Genomic DNA, 16186 nt, shown 5'->3' on the forward strand with positions numbered 1-16186 from the left:
AGCAGTCACCAAGATAAATGGGGTCAAGACTGAGGCCATGTAGAGCACAACCATACATTTACTTTATACAGTGCAGATGATAATGTATTTGCTTACTATTTTTAAAAATAGCACGAGAGGAGAGAGTGCAATGATAAAATATTTCAAACATTGTCATGTGATCTTTTTATTTTGTATGTTTAATCCAGTGAGCGACATTCATCGTCTCGACTCTCAATTTTTTACATTTTTTTAATTTCAATTTTGTGTGAAAATGCCTGCAATATCTTGCATTCTGGCATTATGTGGGATCCATTTTTCCATGCAGACAAATGGTTATTTCCAATACTGTCCAAAGTACGCAATATATAAAGCATTAAGAGAATCGGAAACACTTTATTTTAAGGTGACGTAGTAATAACAGTCAATTGTGGATAATTGCAAGTAACTAACCCTAAACCAAACCCACACCATAACAAGTAGCTAATCATCATTACTCAGTACTTATTTGAGTAAGTACAATACGTCACCTTAGAATAAAGGGTTATAATTTATTTTAAAGTGTCCTTGTTACATGTAGCTTATATATGGGTTAGGATTAAGATTAGTTTAGCGTTAGTTAAATTATGCATTATTTATAGTAATTTCTATAGAAACTACATGTAACAAAGACACTTTAAAATAGAGTGTTAACAAATAAATTGTAACTAGAGTTTGAGCTTTTACTATTTATATAAAAAAAGTAGTAGGCAAACAGTATTCTGTTTATCTTCCAAATCAATTACATAGAGTAAAAAAAATATTAAAATTGAAGCTGAAATTACATGCAGTTAATTTGCTACAATGGACATGGAAGGTCGAGATGCAATGCATTGTGGGATGTATACCACAGTGGCTACATTGAAATGCTCAAAAGTTTGTATTAAATTACCGTAGTTGAATTTTTTTCAACTACTCCAAAATAAACTACGAGAAATATGGTAGTATGCTAGTATGAACTAATTACTTTTTATTAAACAAATGCAAGAGGGGAAAAAATGACATGTTGGAACGCTTTCATTAACGCTCCATTCATTGTTTTTATCCTAAAGTTAAATGAACACACTTACGGTGCTAAAGTTGCGCGGTCCGCACAGCTGCCCCTGAAATCGACAATAAAGTAACATCTCCTCGAGCTGATGCCCCAGACGGTCCAATAACTGCCTCATGGAGGGCTGAGAGTCTCGAGGAGGGGGCAGAAAGTGGTTGAAGTCCAGTATGCGAGATAACGGTGACCAGGGAGGCTCACTAGTTCCGTCATCGTGCGACGCGAGCGCGTCTCGAACCGCGGCGGACACCTGCCAATTTTTCCCGAAGAGCCCGAGCCACCGTCCCGCGCTAAAGATGTCCGGTTTTTTCATACGTCGCGGAAGTATGATGTTCTGGTTGCAAATCGTCACGGCGGGAAACACGAGGCGTTTAGCGTAAACCATATGCGCCTTGGTGTACACCGGCGACGAAAGCAGGTATCGGACCCGGTTGGAGGACCAAGTGAGAAGAAGCGCCAACGCAGTCAAAAACGCCAGCAGCCACGCGACTCTGCGCGGGTACGAGCCGCTCAGAAAGACGTGTCTTAATCCGTGAAAGGTCGTGTGCTTTAAGAAGAGCTTTCCAGCTTCTTTTAGAGATCCCTCCGTGCGTTGTTTCGGTGCGGCGTCGCCTTGGCACATTTTGGAGAACGTTTGACGCGCAGTTTTACCTCAGAAGCGACGCGTTAAACGCTCCAGCGCTCTCCAAAACGAGTAATCATCGCCCGGTTCTGTTCCTGAGGCGATTATTTTCTCGGGAAAGGAATCAGCAGGTTCATCAGAACTGTTTGAAATACAGCGCTGTAATAGTGAATGAGGACGGTTCAATAGCTGCTACTATTTCTCCATATTTTCCCTCAGAGAAGCGCAATAGGCTAGCCCGTATAAAAGTCTCAACTGTTGCCAGAAAAAGATACGGCGCCACATTTTCCTCGCGTCATGTGCTCTTGCGGTTCTGTCATTCTGTATCTGTTCTCTGCACTTTAAGAAGTTACATTTTCTTAAATTCAGTCGAAGTAATTCACTGGGGAGTATTTACCGCTCGTTTCAACAACAGCGCGAGCTCCGTCCCTTCCGCGCGCGCTCTGCTCTGTTCTGTTTCTCTGTGAACGCGCTCATCCTCTGCCGTCTTTTACTTCACTGAACTTTCCCATTGCAGCGGTTCTCCCTTTTCCCATTAAATTAGAAGAAAACGGATGTATTTCTATGATTATTAACCATGAGCGATTTTTTTTACCCATACGATGACAAAATCAAAAAATATTGCCACATTTGAATCCAAATTTGTCTCTAAATGAATTCAGTGTGACAGTGAACTCAGTTTGTTAATATATTCATGGAGTATGCCATCGAAAATAGCACACGCATACTCACGTTGACGTCAGCACTTTCACTGTAATATCTAACCGTGTCAGACAGTAAGTGTGCTTGTTCTTAAGTTTAGGCTGTTAGTCAAGCAGGCAAGAGTGGGCATAATGCCCGGCCCACAGGTCATGGCCTACTTAACAATGTGTTCAAAGTCAATAACCCCTTTTTTTTCACTGGCAGGCTCTACTTCACAATGGGTTCTTGTCCAAATGTGTACATAACAGAGGACAGTATTGACCAGAACATTGTGCCAAAATAAACCTGTAAACACCTGGATGCGTTCGGTCTTATGTGAAGTGAATGTCGGTGGGTGGATCTGTCGACATTCAAGCACTGTGTGTCCTCTTCTGTTGCCCTTTCTTTTATTGAGGGAAAAATATACGCGAGGAGCAAATAAATTACAGTGGAGGCGTTAAGATTCACATTTGACATTTAAATTCAAAGTCACATTAAATTTGTGCCAAGAAGAGGTTTTTAATGACAAAGAGAATTTGAGGATCACGAAAACAATTAACAAGTTATTTTGAAAGAGAACGGATCGTGATATACGCATGTATTAAATTTCTTTAGACAGAGAAGATGATTTGTTAAAGAAAAAGTGATTTTAGTGAGTTTCTGCAATAGTGAGTTCTTTTTTTTTCAGTTTCTGCAATAATCCAAAAGCCAATGGAAAAATCCTCTGTTGACAAAAAACAACACCTTTTTTTTTTTTGTTTTTTTTTTGTCGAAGGAACATGGGTTGACCTACAAAAATACTTCATCCAGGTTTCCACTCTATTGTTTATAATTATATAAATTGGATTTAGAAATGTTAAAATTATGAATAAACAATTAAGGATTGTGCTTCTCTCTTCAAAAAGCTTCTTTTTGTCACTTTCAGGGCTCAGGCAGAAGGAATAGCAATGATTTGAATTTCTCATAGTCATGCGAAGTTGGAATGAGACCCCAGTGGCAGTTCGTCGTTGCACACCCACATGTTCGTCAGTCACAGATGCTTTTTACAAGTGTCTTCATCAAAGAGGATGCAGCTCCGCCACGGGGACAAGCACACGCTGAGCTACATCAACACCCAGATGAAGACGCAAATTAGTATTCGGCAAAAACTGGGACTGCACTGCAGCTTGGACAATTTAATACAATTTAATACAAGGAACCTGTGTTGATGTTGTTTGGGGTTTTTTTGATGTTGTTTTTTTTTTCAGAGAAACACTCCTCACAGTTTGCTGCTGCAAAGGAACGATGTATTCCTACCCTATCTCACGACCAATTTTCGTACGAGTGATTAAAAAGTGGCTAACCTCACTCGTACGAATTCTTACGATTTGTCTAAACCCACGTGGTGGTTAGGTTTAGGGGCGGGGTCAGGGGTAGGTCATTTGTACGAATTCATACGAATTAGCCAATTCGTAAAATATGTACGATATAGCAAAATCGTCCTAATTCGTACGAGTGAGGTCGTATGAATTGTTACGAATTAGCCATCTCGTAAAATTCCGTATTAATTGCAATTTAATCTGCATCCAAAATAAAAATTTGTGTTTACATAATATATATGTGTGTGTGTGCTGTGTATAATTAATTTGTATACATATATATAAATACATAATCTATATTATATATCAATATTTTATATATAAATAAAACATGTACTTGCATGTGTGTGTTTTTATACATATAAAATAATTATACATAGCACACACAAATATATTGTGTAAACACAAACTTTTATTTTGGATGCGATTAATCGCAATTAATCTTTGCATATAGCTCTAATTCTTTTAGATGCTGAAATGGGTTAAAAGACTGGAAAATGATTTCATCATATTGGTGAAGATTGAAAAAAGGGTTGATGCAAGCCTCTTAAATTGATATGCTCTGCTCTTTTCTAAGAAAGGGTGGTGGTACATCTCCTTTGGCCTTTGATTTGTGTATAAAATGCTTCAGTAGTCTAGGTCCAAAAGTGGACCCTCTCGATGCCGATTGAAAGGCAAAAGCATGACCCGAAATAGTTGTATTCTTTACACAACATTGCACTGGGATACAAAGGGGTATTTTAACACTGAAAATGACTGATTTGGTAAACCATATGACGTTAAAAACTCCTACAATAGAGAACGTTTGAGGAACCAATCTCTGCTATTCAAAATGAACCACGGTTTTACTACTAATAAAACATGGTTACTACAGTTAAACCCTGATAACCACAAATCAACCATGTTCAACTTGGGGTTCTATATAAGCATAGGGGACGTTTTATGCTAAAAAAGGTTCTATAATGACAAGAAAGAACCGTTTTGGCACAAAGGTATAGGCTATTATTCATATATTACATTATTCAGCAACATATTGTAGTTGTAATTAAATTATTGTTTATTAAACTGTTAATAATATCACACTTTAATCATGCTGATTTGTGGAGGAGAAAAACGAAAATGGCACTTTTCGTGTGATATTGATGAACTACATAAAATGATATAAATATATACATTACATCTTGAATTTTGTGATCATTCACATGCATTCATAAATATTTGTCAATGTTATGAAATATTTAATCCGAATTGAATGAACCCAAAAGGTTCCATATAGAACCTTTTTCCTGGTTACAAAGAACTGTAAAGGGTTCTTATAATTGAACTCTTATAAAGGGTTCTGTTTAGAACCTTTTAGGATTTCTACATATGTATCGCTGATAGAACCTTTTAAGGTTCTATATAGAACCATTTATTATAAGAGTGTAGTTTAACCATGGTATTTGCAGTAAAACTGCGCGGTTATTCAGTTTTAGGTTTTGGTAGGCAGTTTCACTGCATTAAGTGTGTTAGCTAAGTGATACTGAAGTCTAGCAGAGATGGCCAGTGGGTTTAGGAAGAGACTGGAACAATGACAAAGCCACAACTGAGACTGCATTTGATGGGAAAAATCGTTTGCAGCCCAAAATAGCCTTGATGTTTTCCAGAGTGGTGTATTTCACGGTGAACAAAGGGAAAACAAAAAGCACAACAGCAATACAGCTCCTTCCATTTGGAATGAAATGGCAAACATTACAACAAGAGCTCATTGATTTCTTCAGTCAAAGTAAAGCGCTTCTTGCCTAAAAGGAAGATTATGTATTTCTTGAGGAAAATTAAATTTGATGAAGTTTGATTTCTTCATCTGTTGAAATGCGACTTTTCTATTCCAAAAAGTTTTTTATATGGTTTCTATATGGTCTAAGTTCTCTTTAATTGAAAAATATTAGGGCTGTGCAAAAGTTAATTGCGATTAATCGCATCCAAAATAAAAGTCTGTTTTACATAATATATTTGAGTGTGCTGTATATAATTATTTTGTATATATAAATATCTATGCATGCATGTATATATTTAAGAATTATTTGCGCTTAAATTCTGTATATATATATAAATACATAATCTATATTCTATAAATATAAATATTTTATATAGGAATAACACATTTTCTTAAACATATACATACATGTGTGTGTATTTATATATACAAAATAATTATATACAGCACACACAAATATACTATGTAAACACAGACTTTTATTTTGGATGCGATTAATCGCAATTAACTTTTGCACAGCCCTAAAAAATATACATTTTCATTCATCGATACATGTTTGCAATAATATTAAAATCAAAATTTTAAGTGCCATTGTTTAAAAATGCTATTGACTGAAATTACAAAGACGTTCGGTATATGCATGTATGCACATTCCTGACAAATATTAAATACATTGAAGTGTAGTTTTGATAAGAAGTGGATGATATTTAATATGCGTTGGTTTAGCTATATATCGAAAATCAGCAGACTTCAAGATTTTAATCATGGACCCACATTGAGATCCCCAATATCTTTGAAAATGAATCAAATTGTGCCTTAAAAATTAAGACACCAAAACATTTTGTTTTAAAGAATTTGAATCTAAAAGGATATTAAAATATCGTTTAATACTTCTTGAATTACAGGCATGCAAACTTCAGGCAAAGCAAACACAAGAAGTGCTTTTGCCCATTTTTGAACTGTCACCATTGGCAAAGATGGCTGAAGTCAACAGAAAGTAAGAAGAAAAAGAAAGTAGCTTTAATGGATTTAAGTTTTATTTCCAACTCTGAAATGTACAGTGTAAAGAGCCTAAAAACTTTTGTAGGGAGCAGTTTGATGAAAAATTAGAGTTCTGATTGAATATTTGGCGAATTTGAGCCCAATTTGAGACATTTTTGAGAACTCATTCTAAACTCTGATTTTAATCAAGAGAAATAGTATTTAAAAAGTTCATAAATTATAAAATTCTATATTAATAATGCACTCTAAAAATTGCTGAGTTGTTTTAACTCAACTTTGGGTCAAATATGGACAAACCCAGCCATTGGGTTACATGTTTAATGACTTTTTTTACCCAACTTTTGGGTTTGTCCATATTTGACCCAAAGTTGAGTTAAAACAACCTAGAGTGTATAATTTGTTTTACACATGTAAGATTATTGGGTCTTTTTTTAAATCTGAGAAGCAAAATCTCCATGTGATCGGTAATATCATTGCAGTCTTGAGATTTTAAAGAGATGACATTTACAGATTTAGACAAATATTAGAAACTAGTATCACAGCTGGTTTGTCCATCCCGTTGTTGCTTAACATTCTGCACACTAAACCCAGTCCTCAGACACTACTAGTGTATGCTGTAGTGATCTGGAAAGCTGCCTATAGGCTATCAGCAGCCAGGCTGAAGACAAGTGTCCTCTGCGGAGAGTCTGCAGCTGTGCAAGGAGGCCAACGAATCTCTCACACGATAAAAGAGATGATTCACTTCTGACGGTGGCAGACGAGCTTCAGTTTTATGTATTGAAAGAATGGTGAACGACACTAGGTGAAAGAGAGAGAAATAAATAATAAACTAGACAATGCAGCAGTGGAAGAGAAGAGAGCATAAATCATGGCCAAAGCCAGAAACAGAAAACATGAGCATGCAAGAGAAAGAGAGAGAGAGAGTGTTTTTTTCTCTAAATCTAATGAGCTGCACTGTAACATTCATCAGGAAAGATAAAGATGTGTCTCAGGACAAGAATGGTCATGACATTTGACGGATTTTCATGAGAAATCATGATCAAAGCATTTAAAAGATTTCAAGAAAGATACAGTTATAATTGGGGGACAAAAACCATAGACTGTAAAGAATATGGACAAAGCGTCGGTGACGTCACCCATAGACTCCCATAGAACGGGTTTGAGGCTGTCTATGGGGGGTATGGCCGGCGCCATATTGGAAAATCTTGGGAAATACAAAATACAAATGTTCAGAAAGGATATAGAGGTGGTACGATGTGTTGTCAGATCATGGCAGAGACGTCAAATTTACTCGGCGCAGCCCGTTCTCAGCTGTCAATCAAAGTTAACCGCCCTTATTTACATATATTTTATATCTAAATATGATCTAAACTAGCGAGTTAGAAAAAATTCACCCCCCTCACAGTTGTCAGGCACTCGGAACTAGGGATGGGCAACGATTAATCGCATCCAAAATAAAAGTTTGTGTTTACATAATATATGTGTGTGTGTGTAGTGTGTATAATTAATTTGTATATATAAATACCCACACGTGTATGTGTATATTTAAGAAAAATGTGCTATTAATATATCAAATATTTATATTTGAAAAATATAAAAGTATATACATGCAAATATTTCTTAAATATATACATGCATGTGTGTGTATTTATATATACAAATTAATTATACACACTACACACACATATATTATGTAAACATAAACTTTTATTTTGGATGCGATTAATCGCGATTAATCGTTGCCCATCCCTACTCGGAACATATTGAAGATTACAATAATTGTACCAAATTGTAAACCTATGAATTTATGCTGTGAAAACGGAGATTTTAACATGACATCTAAGGATGTTTTCTCCCTTTTAGGACCGGCCTCTAGCGGATTTGAGATGTATTGCAATTTTTCGCACTTCCGGGTAGGCTTCATCTTTCAGATTAGAATGTTGCCGCTTGACAAAAACGTCAAAAAGTCAGGAAAAAATATATTCAAGACGTTAACAGAATTAAAACAACATTCAAAACAACTGAAGAAAAAAAAATATGTACAAGAATCAGGAGATATAAATTCAAATAGATTCAAGAGAATGTATGTTCGAAACTTTTCAAGGTCAAGGGTAAAAAAAAAAAAGTGAAAAATTTCTTATTCGAGAAAAATGACCATATGGCTTGATTTCAGACAGACGGAATCAAAACATCAGATGAACAAAAAATTTCAAAATGTTTTAATTGAGCTTTCTTTTTGTTTAATTACGTTTACTTGTCACTCTTTACTTGTTTACTTGTCACATACTACTCTTGTCACATATCAAAATAATTCCAGTTTGCGTGGATACGCGAAGAAACATAACTTTATTCTAGAGCTGCTGTAAAGACGAAGCAAACTCTGTTGCTTTGATTTCCAACTATCACTGTAAAGCTGCTTTAAAACAATATATTGTTAAAAGCGCTATATAAATGAAGGTGACTTGACATACTAAATATGCGATTTCGGATGCAGCCAAGGGAAAAGCGCCATCAGGCGAGTGAGTGTGTGTTAGTGAGGCGGTTCTGATGAATGACTCTCAGACGGGTTGAACTGAACCCTTCTGGATGGGCCAGCTGGTTCGGCTCACTGCGGATATGAACCTTGTCCACTAACCTTTAAAAACGAGCAACAGCATCTCACAAATGCTCATGTCATGCATGAAAACATCTCCAAACAATCTCTACTGTAAATAACACTGTCATTTTCCCAGAAAGATAAACAGCTGCTTTCAACACAACCTCGCTACGGGTCAGATTTCCCGGCTGTCTATCACGTCAGTTTTTCAGAACAGCGCCACATCAAAGTCTCGCCCTTAGATGCAATATTCAGAGTCAGAGCCATTTAAACTCAATTTTATTTTTCACCTCAGGTGACCGTCTGAACATCACTGATTTCCGTCGTCTCCTCTCCTGCCTCATCAGGAGTAATTATTTAAGTTTGTTTGATCTCAAAAAAATGTCTTTGAAAATAAATCGCTCTTGTTTCAAAGGACGTCAAAGGTTGTTCAGGTTTAATTTCTGTGGAGCAAAAATGAATCTCAAGGTAGACTTTGATCTTAAAATGAAATCCATATTTCATCAAAATGAATGACTAAATGAGAAGGTTCTGTAGATATTACCCTATAGTATCCACAATGGACGGATATGCCATCATGTCAAATACCATTAAAGCATCAAACTCATTATTTTCCAAAATGAAAGATCCCTTTAAAAGAAGACTATAACTAACAAGCTTTACAAATACAGATTTATAATATCATGGTGAATGAAATAATGTCAATGTCATATTTTACCCCAAACTTTGTTTTCTAAAGCAACTTACAACAAAAGCAATTTGTTAAAGTGCCAAAAATATTCCTAATATATAATGCAAATACAATGTATTCAATCCTTCTATCCCAAACCCACCTAAGTTACAACCCTAATTAAACACATGATCACTTGAAAATACACATGCAGGTGTACTGAAGCAAAATGGAAATAAACTTTGCACGTTGGAAATAAACTTTACCTTTCATCTGCTAGAAATAAAAACTAACATTGTGTGTCATCAGCATATGGTAGAAGAAACTCTGTGCCTGTATAATAGGCCCAAACAATTTAGTGTATACACTCTCAGAAAAAAGGTACAAAAGCCGTCACTGGGGCTGTACCTTTTCAAAAGGGAAAACTTTTGTCCATTTTAGGGGCTAATATGTACATTTAGGTGCTAATATGTACATTGTATGTGCTAATATGTACATTTTAGGGGCTAATATGTACATTAAGGTGCTAATATGTACATTTTAGGTGCTAATATAGACATTTAGGTGCTAATATGTAAATTTGATGTGCGAATATGGACATTTAGGTGCTAATATGTACATTTTATGTGCTAATATGGACATTTTCGGTGCTATTATGGACATTTTAGGTGCTAATATGGACCTTTAGGTGCTAATATGGACATTTTATGTGCTAATATGGACATTTTATGTGCCAATATGTACATTTTAGGTGCTAATATAGACATTTAGGTGCTAATATGTAAATTTGATGTGCGAATATGGACATTTAGGTGCTAATATGTACATTTTATGTGCTAATATGGACATTTTCCGTGCTATTATGGACATTTTAGGTGCTAATATGGACCTTTAGGTGCTAATATGGACATTTTATGTGCTAATATGGACATTTTATGTGCCAATATGTACATTTTAGGTGCTAATATAGACATTTAGGTGCTAATACAGTATGTACATTGTATGTGCTAATATGGACATTCAGGTGCTCATATGTACATTTTATGTGCTAATATGGACATTTTAGGTGCTATTATGGACATTTTAGGTGCTAATATGGACCTTTAGGTGCTAATATGGACATTTTAGGTGCTAATATGGACCTTTAGGTGCTAATATGGACATTTTAGGTGCTAATATATACATTTTACAAGCTTTTTTTTACTTTTGAACAAGCTATACATGCTTTTATTTCATCTCGATTAGACTACTGTAATGCACTCTATACTGGTATAAATCAAAACGCACTTTCACGATTACAGTTAGTCCAAAATTCTGCAGCACGACTTTTAACAGGAACCAAAAAACGCACACACATAACGCCAATTCTCGCCTCATTGCACTGGCTTCCTGTTCGTTTTAGGATTGATTTTAAGATCTTATTGTTTGTTTTTAAAGCTGTAAATGGACTGGCCCCAACATATATTGCGGACCTCATTCAAATTTATGCACCAGCTAGGTCACTGAGGTCGGAGAGCCAGTTCCAGCTCGCTGTTCCTAAGACAAGACTCAAAACTCGAGGGGACAGGGCTTTCTCTGTGGTGGGACCAAAACTTTGGAACTCTTTGCCCCTCCATGTTCGAAATGCCTCGACGGTTGAGAGTTTTAAGTCTCGTCTAAAGACACATTTTTATTCCTTGGCTTTTAATCCTGCGTGAGTTGTGTGGTCTTTTTGATGTCTGTTATTATTTTACTGTATTCTTAGACTGAGATGTTTTTATTTTGTTATTTGTTTTTATTATATGCTAATTGATCTGGATGTATGAATCATCTGTGCAGCACTTTGGAAACTTCCTGTTTATAAAATGTGCTATAGAAATAAACTTGGATTGGATTGGATTGGATTTTAGGTGCTATTATGTACATTTTAGGTGCTAATATGGACATTTAGGTGCTATTACTATATGTACATTTTAGGTGCTATTATGTACATTTTAGGTGCTAATATGTACCATTAAGGTACCAATGTGGACCCTTTAGGTACTTTTAAAAAGGTACAGCTCCAGTGACAGCTTTTGTACTTTTTTTCTGAGAGTGTATGCAGAACAGGAGCGGTCCAAGAACTGAGCCTTGAGGTACCCCCCTGACTATTTGATGTGCTTTTGATACCTGGTTGAAGACAACTCACTCAAGTGTTTCGCTATGAATGGGAGGGAGACAGGTCCTCTGTATTACACCACTAGAGCAAACACAAATACTAAGATATTTTGCATCACAATCACAGTTATTTTCATGACAATTAAGTACATTTCCACTCCGATTTCTCATCACTAATGCATCTGTTTTATAATATTTACAGTTTATTATTATATATACAATATAGACTATAAAATATATACATATAGATTCACCCATCAACATAAGCATCTGAACTCATCTAGGATGCTGTACTTCTCTTTCAAGCTGTCTGCATCACAGAGAGTCTGTCCAGGGTCTATTAATACAGCTCCAGGTACAGCTTTGTGTGTGTGTGTGTGTGTGTGTGAAGGAAAAGCGGATAACAGTGGTTGTCAGACACACAGAGCAAGAATAATGAGGCTGGACGTGTCGACTTCACACTCCAGGAAACACATATTTGTGTGTGTATGTGTCAGAGAGACTTCAACACCTGCTTGACCTCATATCTGAATCTCTTCTTTCACTTATCCTGTTCACTTCCATCCAAGGGCCCTTTAAATTGAATTTCACTCCAGCATTTTATTGAGAACTTTCTCATTCCCTCCAGAATGTCTGCTACACTTCTGAGCAGCGAGCTTATAAAATACAAGCCTTTAATATAGCGTTACACACGGATCACCCTGTGGTTAATGAGTCCGGCTTTAACTCATAACATAAATGTAATGAAGTAAAATGATAAAATACTTAAATATAAACTGCATGTAGTGCTTTTAAAGCAAGCTTCTCAAAGCACTTCACAGAGTCATCAATATACAAACAAACAAATAAATAAATACAATTATTATCCTAAGAATGATGCATTCCTGAAATCCGTCACAGGCTAAATTGGAATCAAAATGTGTTAAATGTCTGTCCATGGAAAAGTGTTAGGCTAAATACCAGTTATTTCACAGACAAACAGAATCTACTTCTTAATGCCTCAGAAAAACTCTCTAAACTTATATAAAACCCATACATTTTTACAAGCGCTTGCCATTTTTGTGTGTAATGTCTCAGAAACAAGCATGAATGAGCTACGAAAACACATATATACACGAAGACATGCTTCTGTGACCTTTAAGGTGTAATCAGACGCCTGAAATCTCTCAGATACTACATGATTCAAGGCTCTCTGGCTCTCCACAATTGATTTGAGCTTCAGATCTGACTTAATCTGACTCAGTTAGGAGCAGCTGAACTGTGTAACGCGGCCAAGTGTGGATCGCTTCAAAGGTGAGTTTAAAAACATGAAGCTTTCACATCCTCAACCCAAACGCCACAAATCCTACCATTTTCAGATGGCCTTCTTTACTCAACATGAGGAATTAAAACATTAAGAAGCCATTAGTGATTAAGTAACGAGCTAATTAGCCATGATAAGTTCTTATTGGCACTTTTCGGGGTCAGGTCCGGCCCATACATCACGCTCCTTCTAATTGGATCCATTTATGGGATTTGCACCCTCTTTACACCATTTCATTTTTCATTTTTAGAGCCCATTTCTGCGTTCCAATAATTTGGCTCATCTTTCAACATCTCGTACAGCACTCAAGTTCCAATTAAGGCAAGACACTACATGCATTGCAAACCCATTGTTTTTTCATGCACTGGTCAATTTTTTTGATTTTTTGGGAAAGAGAACATCTAAAATACACATTTATATATTTATTTTATTACAGTTTATTTGGATCGGTAGATTTCAAGTACTTGAAGTTTAGCCGCTTTAGATACACCAAACTTTAAAGGTTTATTCCTATCTGCATTCTGAAGGTTTTTGCAGTGGCTCATATATCATTCACCTTATTTCTTACATTTTTTTTCCTAGAACAAAACAATGTTGACAGTATTTTCTAATGGAGTGATATAGAGATATCCAAAAACCCCTCTGTAAAAAAAACCAAACAAAACAAAAACAAACTTTAACTGTATTATGTCAGCAAAATTTAAGTACATACTTAAACATAACATTTCAGAAAACTTGTAATACAAAACAGTTGCCGTAATGGACTGTGATTGGTCAACTGGGGAAAGTATGGTGATTTCGATTAGTAAATGTTTTACCCTATTAACCTGTAGTGCCTTGTCTTAAAAGTGAGGTACAGGTGTATTTAAACATTTTTATGTTTAAATACACTTTCCTATCCAAGTTTATGGTTCATTGACCACTATTAGTATGCCATTCACGGTTTTATGTCCCTCAAAAGTGCCTTTTGGGCAACATATAACCATTGAGAGAGGACCAATCTCTTTCCAGCTTGATGTGAGAGTTTGGGGCGTGGCTACTGTAGTGGGCGGAGCCAAAGGGTGTTTAGCTGCTGACACATTACATGGAAAAAAGACATACAGCTTCGGGCAAAGGAGTCTAAGCCAAAATTCACTGCCTTTAGACCTTCAAAGATTAAACAGATCATGAAGGCGGCAAAGCGAATGAGGCATTGCGCTACAATGGACGCTTAAATACCACACAGCACCATCAAGCACCTGTTCAGAAACATAAATGTACCAGTTTATAATATTTACTGAGCCTCAAACAGTTTTGATGGGTTTATTACAAGCTAGAGGTTTACTGTAGAGTTTAGTCTAGTCAATTGTTTAGTCATTAGAAATATGTTGACACCTATATTGAAACTAGTCTACTTTTACCTGTTTGTATATGCTTTCACAAGCTCCAGTAACAGCTGTGTTTGTGATGTTGGGGGAGGCGCGACATGCCAAAGGGGCGTTTGCAAATTATGCTTTGTTTTTGTAATTCCACCAGGTACCACTTGTGTTGCAGGACCTACAGACTTCACCTTCAAATTAATAATATGACTCAATGGGACATTTAATTGAGATATGAATGTGAATACGATCTGTAGAGAACAGCTGGAAGGATCTGATTCACTGGAGAACTTTTTCACGCATCTATAAACCTCTGAAGGACGTCGCAGCAGTCTGTGTGTAGGTTAATTGTTGATTGTCTTTGAGATAATGCTGCACATTCATCACGGAAATAAGTCGTCTGGCGTCTCTGGCTTCCCTTATGACGGGTATGAAAACACACAGTGAATCAGAGTTGTCAGTTTTCTAAGATGTGTTAGAGCGGATCTTGTTCTAGAGAACACAATAACTTGCTTTCAAAGTGTTGCCATTGGTGATGAAGAACATCCGCACACCTCTGGCTTTACCACGGTAAACAAAGCCGAGTTACATTCATTACAACACTATTCTGAACAAGATAAGTGTGGGCATGAAACTCGCAGAAAGGTACTTTGTGCAGACTGACGGTACGTTAGCTCGACTCATCTGAAGCACACTTTGTTGCTCTTGAACTTTCTAATATCTTTTGAAAATACAGAGGAAGGAGATCCATCTTCCATAAATCATTCAGCAGACAAAATGTTTTGTCACGACAAGGTCAACATAAAACGGTGATATACAAATTAAACATAAAAATATCAATATTTATATAAAACTTGAACATGAACTAGTCATTATGAAAAAGTAATATAAAATATTCGTCGTTTCAGAGCCAAAGTTATTTGATTTGATATGAATTTACAGCTAATTTTTACAACAACCGCTTTTTTTTCTTTAGAATAATGTACACTTAGGGAATTAAGTATATTAAGACAAGAAACAATATTATATTAAGGAAGTAATTGTGACTTTAATATGCTGTCAACTTCAAAAAATTCAAAGTTCATCCTGAACCAAAGTCGATTTTGTAGCTGCCTTGAGCCATGTCTGTTGCTTCAAAAAATTCAATAATTTTTATTGGACTTCACAAGCTCATATTCATAAAACAAATCAACTTGACAACTTCCTTTTGTAAATGCATATTATTTTTTGATGGAGTCTGAGTCTGTTGAGTAAGTGTTATTCTCTGTGTTGTGGTGCCCTCTATTGTTCAGACAGCAACAGTGACATCAAGGAAACTTCCCTGGGAACAAACTCCAAGCCGAGAGACTTCCGTATTTACAGAAATTAATTTGTAGTTCCCTCAGTGTTGTTTACAGAAGCATCACTATCACTATTAAGTACAGAGTGACTTGAACAAACTACTTATCCTAAATATAAAACTTTGGCATGCAACTGTTCCTGCACCTAGAAACCACCTAAGACTCATAACAGTGGGTGGTTGCCACAGCAGCAACCTGGCAACTACCCAGATCTCTCTAGCAACTGCACAGCAACACTCATGCAACCGCACAGAACACCGTGACCCAAGCAGCCGCACAGCAACACTTAAGAAAACAC

At 36.2% G+C, this 16186-nt stretch overlaps 1 protein-coding gene across 4 annotated transcripts in view; it reads right to left on the minus strand.

Annotated features, from left to right (window-relative positions):
- Nucleotides 1-16186, minus strand: part of asic1b (acid sensing ion channel subunit 1b) — a 197474-nt gene that overhangs the window by 51272 nt on the left and 130016 nt on the right. Inside the window, exon 1 of one of the 4 annotated variants that reach the window (XM_089120864.1) lies at nt 1089-2439. The exons of 1 other annotated variant lie outside the window; for it this stretch is intronic. In XM_089120864.1, coding sequence (XP_088976990.1) covers nt 1089-1688 — 600 coding nt within the window. In that variant the 5' untranslated portion in view covers nt 1689-2439. Of the gene's footprint in view, nt 1-1088; nt 2478-16186 lie in introns of those variants that run through there. 2 more of the 4 variants (XM_039664440.2, XM_089120867.1) reach the window with 2 other exon arrangements.

Source organism: Pimephales promelas, chromosome 2 (assembly GCF_988280905.1).
Source record: "Pimephales promelas chromosome 2, fPimPro1.hap1.1, whole genome shotgun sequence".
In the NCBI taxonomy this organism is placed as follows: domain Eukaryota; kingdom Metazoa; phylum Chordata; class Actinopteri; order Cypriniformes; family Leuciscidae; genus Pimephales; species Pimephales promelas.